The sequence below is a fragment of the Mus caroli genome, unplaced genomic scaffold (assembly GCF_978045245.1).
Source record: "Mus caroli unplaced genomic scaffold, Mus_caroli_1 scaffold_16, whole genome shotgun sequence".
In the NCBI taxonomy this organism is placed as follows: domain Eukaryota; kingdom Metazoa; phylum Chordata; class Mammalia; order Rodentia; family Muridae; genus Mus; species Mus caroli.
In genome coordinates, this window is record NW_028227271.1 from 28,493,382 (window position 1) to 28,502,238 (window position 8,857).

The 8,857-nt window shown below is 50.8% G+C and overlaps 1 protein-coding gene across 2 annotated transcripts; it reads right to left on the reverse strand.

The window, feature by feature from the left end:
• Positions 1 to 6,463: 6,463 nt before the first annotated feature.
• Gpihbp1 (glycosylphosphatidylinositol anchored high density lipoprotein binding protein 1) lies at positions 6,464 to 8,063 on the reverse strand. Of its 2 annotated transcripts, none has more exons than XM_021183934.3 (4): positions 7,951 to 8,063; positions 7,528 to 7,650; positions 7,048 to 7,164; positions 6,464 to 6,586 (listed from the first exon to the last, which is right to left on the reverse strand). In XM_021183934.3, the coding sequence occupies exons 1-4, from the start codon at positions 8,000 to 8,002 to the stop codon at positions 6,507 to 6,509; spliced, it is 372 nt and encodes a 123-aa protein (XP_021039593.1). In that variant the 5' UTR covers positions 8,003 to 8,063; the 3' UTR covers positions 6,464 to 6,506. The 2 variants fall into 2 exon arrangements, with proteins under 2 accessions (XP_021039593.1, XP_021039591.1); XM_021183932.3 differs by having other exon boundaries at positions 6,464 to 6,947; positions 7,951 to 8,061.
• Positions 8,064 to 8,857: the final 794 nt, after the last annotated feature.

The window sequence follows — 8,857 nt, forward strand, 5'->3', positions numbered from 1 at the left end:
CACACACCACAATCTAGGGGGACACCCACAGGCTCTATATGGAGGGGAGACCCTCTGAATCTGTCAGTGGACCCCAAGTTCTATAATACTGGGCAGATCTAGACCTGGATCTAGGCCAAGGATGTCCTCCATCTTGCTCCAGCTGGCAGGTCACCATGGGCCCACACAAGTAAACAACTAAGGGTCTTGGGCACTAGTATGTTTCCAGAGGCTATTCTGCAGCTTTGTGCTTGCTTCACCTGGGTACCTCTGGCCAGGGAACTAATATCCTCTTTGTTATACAACATCTCCAGCAGATTGAGTTCTACCAAAGGCAAGCCACATATATCTCTCAGCCTAGGTACCTTGGGATGAGATTTCAAGTGTTGTGTGAGGAGAATGGAGCCAGATCAAGGTAGCTCACAGCAGCCCCACCTAGGCCCCTAGGCCAACGGTGTACCCTTTTCCAGGCTGGACTTGTGCTTCCGGACCAGCCCATTGAGGTAATAGATTCCCTCCCAGACCACCAACCATCCTTATGGTCGCCCAGCTGGACATGTGTACATATGTTTGGCTGTGTATATGATGACTGCGTGTGGTCTGTGGCCACAGTCTCCAAGAGTTCCTCTCCCTGACAATCCTTTTGTCTCCCTGATCTGCCTGTTGCTGACAGACCAGGAGTTCTGCCATGTTCTGAACGGCAGCCTAGAAAGCCACACTTAATTTCTACTTGTCCCCATCCCATCCCCTAGTGTGGCTGTGTTTGGAGAAAGGGTATTTACAGAGGCAATTAAGATAAGACCTGGTCATTAGAGTTGGCCCTGATCCAATACAACTGAAGGAGAAGAGTTTGGAACACAGGCATAGCCAGCCTGATAACCCAACTCTGGGGTCGTTATATCACAGTGTCAGCTATCAGACACCCAGAATGCTTGTTTTTGGAAGCGTGACAAAGCTTCCATTTTGTTTTATTGTTTGTTTGAGATGGAGTCTCACTCTGTTGCCCATCTCATCCTCCCAAGTTTAGCAGTAGAGAGAAAACCCACTGCAAACAACTGCAAAAGCCGCCATTAAAAAAAATTAAAAAATAAAAAAGCAAAACCCTGCAGCCAGTTACATTTTCTGTTCCTGGCATCTGAAAGCAAATCGATGTTCTGGGCTCAAGCTAAGTGAGCCGAGCCCTCACCTCGGTAGAGCAGAGCCCCTTCGCTCGCTGACTGCTCCAAGCCTTCCCAGAAGCACAACAGCCAGGAAGGGCCCACAGCAAACTCTGAGTGGGATGGAGTCTGGCAGGTGTTCTGCTTCTGCGGGCAGATCAGGAGTCAGCAGTCTCCGTCTTCCTTCACCTGGGGTAGAGCTTGCATCACCCTAAAGCTATGGCTGTCAGCCAGGCGGGGAAACTTAGAAGCTGGGAGAGAAGAGAGCCCCCTGAGGGAAGGTTGTAGGAGGGCCCTTCACTGAAGGGGCTCCTGGCTTGGTGCTACAAAGAGCTGAACATGGTGCCTCAAGGTTGCTCTAAGGGAGTGAAGATTCTGGTTTTGCTGAGAGAGCTGTCTGGCTCAATACAGGGTTCTCTGGAGATGCATCTGAACCCTGGCCTTCCAGGCTCAGGGTTTTATAGGAGCAGAGTCTTTGACAAGGTGGTGGTGGGGGGTAGGGGCTACAGAAGCAGAGGCTATTTGACAAGGTGGTGGGGTGGCTACAGGAGCAGAGGCTAAGATAGTTTGACAAGGTGGGGGGGGGCGGGCTACAGGAGCAGAGGTTAACATCATTGGACAAGGGCTGTAGAGATGGATCAGCAGTCCTGAGTTCAATTCCCAGCAACCATATGGTGGCTCACAGCTATCTGCAATGGTATCTGATGCCCTCTTCTGGTGTGTTTGAAGAGAACAACAATGTACTCACATATGTTAAATAAATTAATAAATCTTTTTTTTTTAAAGACAGTTTGACAAATTGATGCCAGCCTTCTAAATTTGGTCACACAGGCAAAAACATCACTGGAGAATCTGAAACTTGCTAGAAATGTGTCTGGGGTCCCAAGCAAATGACCACACCATCTCAAGTATGTTGTTGGCAAGGCAAGAAGTTATTTTTACTTCTGAGGCCTAGAAAGATGGTTCAGCCATTAAGAGCACTCTTTCAGAGGACCTAGGTTTGATTCCCAGCATCAGATAGTGCCTCCTAACCTACTGTAACTCCAGGCATATAATTTCTGGCCTCTTACGGCACCAGGCACTCACATGATGCACAGATGGATATGTGGGCAAGACTCCCATACACATACAATAATAACATAAAAATGTTTTAGTTCTGCAAAGGATGTGGAACCATGTCAAATCAAGCAGGCGAGCACATCTAGCAGAGATACCTCTGGGATTCTTTCCTGATGCACAATGGTCCCACGCTTCACTCCGAGTGGTCAGAAGAGATCAGCCTTACACTCTTATACTGTTGGCTGACTTAGAACAAGGCAGTGGATAAGCAAAGGGAGATTTTTTTTTTTTTAAAACGAGGACACAATTGTGAGCACATATTTGATTCAAGCAGTGATACCCCTAGGGGAATTTGAATTTCTGTCAAGTGAGCGGCTTCTTTATAAATTTTTTAAAAAAATATGGAGCTTTGTCTTATTTAACCCTTTGATAGAAAAGATGGTATAGTTTCTTTACGCTTTGCACAGAATTAAGACAAAAAGGCACAGCTGGACATGAGACTTTAATCCCAGCACTCAGGAGGCAGAGGCAGACTGATCTCTGAGAGTTTAAGGCCAGCCTGATCTACTTAGTGAGTTTCAGAAGAGCCAGTGCTATGTAGAGAGAATCTTTCTCAAAAGAGCGGAGGACACACTAAGGAAGAAAACTTTTAACTCCTGGATGGATGCTTGCTTGTTTCCCAGGGCAACCTGGGCCCCATCCCTCAGAGTGGGTATGGAGTTATCCCTAATTGGGAGGAGACATCCCTAAGTGGGTGTTGGGCTGAGTTCTACTTATTGTTGGTGTGTGTGTGTGTGTGTGTTCACCATGGCTGATGGGCCAGGCAGCTGCAGTGGGAGAGTGTTAAAAAGCAGAATAGCCCAATAGGCTCATATAATTGAATACTTGGTCCCTGGTTGGTGGAACTATTTGGGAAGGCTTAGGAGGTGTGGCCTTGCTGGAGGAGGTGTGTCACTGGGAGCTGACTGTGAGGTTTCAAAAGCCCACACCATTCCCAGTATCATAGGCACTCCTGTGTCATGCTTGTGGACCAGATGTAAGCTCTCAGCTACCCACTGCTCCAGTGCCAGGCTTCCCTGCCTGCTGCCATGCTCCCTGCCCCCTGCCGTGGGCTCATTCTCTAGAACCTTAAACCTCAATAAACTCATTCTTTTGTAAGTTGCTTTGGCCGTGGTATCTCCTTACAGCTATTGAAAAGTAAGTAAGAGGGTGTAGTGGCTATTCCTGGTTGTCAAATCTGGGATGAACTACAATCCAGAATTGGAAGGCTCACCAATGATCCTAATCTGGAGGCTGGGAGATACAAGTTTTTAACCTGGATATTGGCATGGAGATCTTGAGGCATAGTGGCTATGAATCCCAGAAGATTAAGACAGGGAGATCTCTGAGTTCAAGGTCATCTGGGATTAAAGTCATGGTGACACACATTTTTATGCTGGGCTACACCTTCTGCTGGAGACCTACACAAGGACATTGGAAGAAGGAAGATTTACTCTCTCTCTCCTTCGCCTGCTTGCCTTGTGGGACTGAGGAACTACTAAATCCTTGGACTTCCATTCACAGCTGCTGCTGACCATTGCTGGGAGTTGGACTGCAGACTGTAAGTCATCGACAAATTCCCTTACTATATAGAGACTACCAATAATTTCTGTGATTCTAAAGAACCCTGACTAATACAGAGGGGCAGGAGCATGTGCATGTGTATACACAAGCTCTCTCTCTCTCTCTCTCTCTCACACACACACACACACATACACACACACACACACACACACAATTGCTATGAGCCAATGGAGCTCTGAGGCAGATGGGTGAGCTGTTGAAGATGGATGTGGTCAGGACTCCCAGACAAAGGATACAGGAATCTCAGGGGGATCTGGCTCAAGGTCACATGATTGTGGCTACAGAACCAAGACCCCCCCCCCCATATTTGCTATTTAAAGAATGTCACAAGGTGTCAGGTAAGGTGAGGTCAACAAGAGACTGTAGCTGTTGTTTCAAGGGCTAGAGGAGCCAAATGTGCAGACACCTACTGGATAGGCCGGTCAGAGGTGCCAGTCACAGTCAAGAAATCCTAGACCCTACCTCAGAGTCCAGTGCAGGATGTCATCCCAAGGAAGAACAACAGGATGTGAGGGTGCTATTGGGTCAGTTTCCCAAGGGTGCTTCAGTAAGTCACAGACTCATAACTTCCCCATAAGTCCAAGCTTACAATGCAGAACTGGAGGAGGGTGTGGCCCAGACTAGCTTTAGTCGTCAGTGTTCTCGCATGTTGGTCTCAAAACTGAGGCTTAGATCTTAAATGTCCTCCAAAGACTGGTGTTGGAAGTCCTGAGCATGAATATGTAGTACTGTGTGTGTGTGCACATGCGGTGTATAGGTGTGTGTGTGGGGGCAGGAGGGCTGAGTGTGGTAGGTATGGGTGCTGGCAGGTGATCTTTTCTGTTCCCAAGTTATTCCTTGCTCCTTTCTGAAGCCACTGGATAAACTCAGTGCCACCTGCACAGTCCCCAGCTTGACCTCAGCTGTGTTTCCTGCTTCCCCCAGAAGTGAGCACAGAGACCCTGGAAGAGGATAGTGAGGCAGGAGAGGCTCTACAGCAGTGACTTCAGACTGAAATGATGTGTCTAGTGTTTCTAAGTTGGGAGTGGCTACTGAGGGTTCTTTTAGTCTGGAGAGACTGGAACTAGCACAGGTGGGACATTTGCAATAAACACACACCGTATTGGGTCGGATGGAGCATGAGTCCTAAGTGTCTTATGGATAGTCAGGCGTGGGGCACTTCAGTGAGTCCACACTGCAGTCCCTTGTCACAGAGGTGATCAGCTGCATGGGGGTCCCGGAGGTCATGGAGTTGGTAGGGTGGATTGAAAATTTTAACTCGGACAATCTGACCCTCAGCTGTGAACCATATTCAGGGCTGTGTCTCTGTGTGTGATGAAGCATGTGTGTAAACCCATGTATGCAAACGCACGTAAAAATGTAGCAACAGAGAATCAAGACAGTTAGCTTCAACAAGGGAGTTTATTTCCCCTCCTAAGAAAGGGCATCCTGAACTACACGGTACAATGTCTTGTTTATCGGTGTTCCAGAACTTTCTCCCATGTTCCCTTACCATCCTCATGGTGTTGCCTTGTAGTAGAAAGGGCTGCTGCGTTCCAGTCAGCAGGAAGGAGAAAGGGGACAGAGAGGAAGAGGTGCCTCCTCCACCCAAGGGCTTTGTCCTTGTACAGCCTAGCTTGGCAATGAAGCTTTATTAACAGGAAATCGGGTGATAAGGTATGCTAGGGGTTTCTTATTGCACACCAACAAACAGACGTGGCTTTTAGGAAAGGCCTCTAGACTTCCAGTTCTTGTAACACTGAGTTACTGGGGACCCAGGAGTCCCTTAAGCCATGCTCCTTGTTGCGCCGTGGGGAAACTGAGTTCCATCCAAGTCGGCGATGGAGCAGTGGCCTAGGCATGGTCTCCTTCCTCTATCCCAGAGATCTGCTCTGGCACCAACTGCTGGTGGAGGTCTAGCTTGGTGCAGTCAAAGAAGCCAAATGCTCAGCCAATGGGAGCCATACCCAATCAAGGGTTGGCCCATGTGCAGCCAGGATCCCTGCCGACTCAAGGAGGGATGCACACCTGCTGGGGGCCTCTCCTCACCAGAGATCCCCATCCACCCAGGCGAGGATGGATGTGTCGTCTATTTCTCTGCCTAAGGAGCCTTGGGGACTTTTTGGCATTTCCCAGACCTGCTGTCCATTTCAGGCTCCCAGAATCCTCCCGGAGGCCTATGCTAGAAGGGAGGTTCTAGAATCCAGAAAAGGATGGATTTCTGTGCCAGGCTGTAGCTGGAGAATCTTCTAAGCAGCCAGGTTTTCCTTACCCTTTCCACCTCCCCTCCCTGCCTTAGCTACAGTCACTGTACCTCAGCCCTGCAATATTCTTGGATTCTTTCCAACACTCCAGGTCTCCGGAGGCTCACCCTGCACCTCACATGTATGAAAGAGCTGACTTTCTCTAGATGTTGGCTCTGGGGAAGAATCTCGTGCCAGCAAATTCAAGATGAGAATGAGCCTTCTAGGCTTGTTACTCTCTCTGCGTAGCTGAGCAGATGGGGCCCCTATAGGCTAAACATCCCCCGAGCACAGGCGATAGACAGCTGGATCTGAGGCTGACATGTTACCCACACTGCTACCCATGGGCTGAGGAGAGAGGAAGGCCAGGAGGCCCGAGGGTGAAAGTGAGGGCAGAGAATGGCCGAAGGAGCTGCAACGAGCTAGATGGCAAAAGACATTCAAGTTTATTCTCTGAAGCTGGTTGTCAGGAAGGAGAGGCCAGGGTGTCCTGGTTGGAGGAGGACGGGTCTTCAGGCCCCTGATGCCCACAGACTAGTGAAGAAGCTGAGCAGGAGGGCTATATTACCAAATTTGGTCCAGCCTGAAGGGTATCCTGCCCCACTTCCCTGGGGCTGGTTAGCCTTGCCACTCTTAGGCAAGTTAGCCCCATTGCTCTGAGGATGAGCAGCCTTGACAACCTGGGGGTGGCTAAACTTGCCACCCTGAGGATGTCTAGTCCCACTCTCCAGGGGGCTGTCTGCTCGGCCACCCAGAGGGTTCTGGACTTGGGGGCTTTGCCAGGGTGGAATATTGCACAGTGTGGACTGGCAACAGGTCTGGGTCATCTGGGTGCCTTCCACTGTCTTGATGATGGGCTGGCAGGTATCAGTACACCACATGGAGTAGGTAGTCAGATAACCTTTGTCTAGGGGGTGTGGAAATCAGGTGGTGAGGGTGGAGCATGGGCGTCGGCTGTGGGCTCTTCCTCTGTTCCCCACCCTGGGTGTGCCTCCCCAGCTGCTCACCGGTTCCGCTGTGGGAGATGACCGTGATGCAGAAGGGTTTGCTGCCAGAGCAGCTCTGTGTCTGATTGCAGCTCTCCCCGCTGTGAAGCACTTGACAGAAGTAGCACTGTAGAGGTGCTGTGGGTAGCAGGGCAGCTCAGATTGAGAGCAAGACTCCAAGGCCATGCCTAAGTCCCAATCCCCACCACCAGTTATCCGGTAGCCCTCCCAGGCGGGGCCTGTGCCTGAAGCTATTAAAAGGAAGGACAGAGCATGGGGTTCAGATAAGGCGAGACCCAGGGCTAAGGGACATTGGGGGTGGGGTGAGGCTGAGAGGGGGAGCCCTGGGTGTCAGCTCAGGGTGGAGAAGGTTGCAGCCTGAGGAGAGAGCCAGTGTGTGGGCATGCTGGGCTCCCCCCACGCCCCACACCCAAGGATGAGAGGTAAGTGTCAGAGGAATGCTCTGTGCAGAGCAGGAAGCTGGGCCCTCAGCTGGGGTACCTCTGTCCCTGCTTCCAGGGATCATGTTGGTCTCCTCCTCTTCCTCTTCATCATCGTCATCATCGTAGTTGTAGTTCTCTGGCTCCAGGTCCGCATCACCATCTTCTTGTGCCCAGCCACTCCCTGGTGGCACAGGGACATGAGTAAGCTTTGGTCACTTAGATGCAGAGGACACACTCGGGGTTGAGTGCTAAGTCCTGACCCTAACATGCCCTCTTCCCCATACCCTTTCCATTTTATGGAAGGAGACAGAATTTCCCCTACCCCCACCCCTGCAGTGCCGAAGCAGCCAAGCCTGCAGAAGAGAAGAGCCCCAGGCCTTCCATCTTACTCCTCAGGCCTATTCCTTGTCCCTAGGATAAGGGGTGCCTGGAGGTACTCATGGGTAAGGACTGGGCCATCCCTTCTTGAGGTGACCCGCACCTGGCTGTCCACTTAGTAGCAAGATGAGGAGAGCAGCCCTGAGAGCCTGCATCCTGGCTCAGGCTGTTCTGTCTACGGGTGCAGTCCTCACTCGGGGTTCTGAGTCTGCAGTAAGTGGGACATAGGACATTCCTGGGGGCTTCCTGTGGCCCCCACCAGCTCTAATCTTAAACAATGGGTTTCACATTGGTCTCCAGCTACAGGCACCAGGCCAGGAACATCATTTCCCTCCAGAACCTCCGGGGATAGAGAGGAAAGGGAAGCTATTATATTGGCCTTGGGTGTCCTGGTCACCTGAGCTGTTTCTGAGCTGGTGGGGACTACAAAAGGTGAGTGGTGGCCTCAGGACCCACCTGGTCTTGTCCTGGCTCTTTACACCTCCAGGCCTCGGCATTATCATGCTCAATGTGGGCCTGGTTCTAGGCTGCATCAGTACCTATCTCAAATTTCTAGGGAGCCTGGCTTCACCACCACAAGGGCTCAGGACTCTATTTGAGGGTCACAGGCCAGGCACCTTCTTCCCGAGCGGAGTCAGTCTGCAGAGTATTTAGGAAAGAGCATGGTCTGTCCAGCTGCAGCTCCAAGAACCATTCTTCTCCTCAGCTCCTGTCTGCGATCTTGTTCGCCCAGGCTCCTGCTGCTCCGGTCTCTTCTTCCTTAGACAGGTGGCTCCCTTAGTAACCCGCTTCCCCTTCAGTCACTTTAGGAGTTACTTCCCTAGAGGCCTCCCTACTGCTCACACATTTCTGGATGTCTACCTCCCCAACCCCCGATATTACAACCTCTGACCCCTCTTGGGTTCCTCTGCCCTTGATAAGCCTACAGAATGTAAGTCCCCTCATCCCTGGGCCTCTGCACCTAGATAGGTGTTGACTTAGAGACAAAGAGCTTTCTGGGACTGGCTTCT

Bases quoted from the DNA above. Each gene is read 5' to 3' on its own strand.
- Gpihbp1 (XM_021183932.3), bottom strand. From the start codon at position 8,002: ATGCAGGCTCTCAGGGCTGCTCTCCTCATCTTGCTACTAAGTGGACAG. The intron at 7,165-7,527 runs GTACCCCAGCTG...TGCTACCCACAG, and splicing joins CCCTGGAAGCAGGGACAGAG to CACCTCTACAGTGCTACTTC. The intron at 6,948-7,047 runs GTGAGCAGCTGG...CACACCCCCTAG, and splicing joins CATCTCCCACAGCGGAACCG to ACAAAGGTTATCTGACTACC.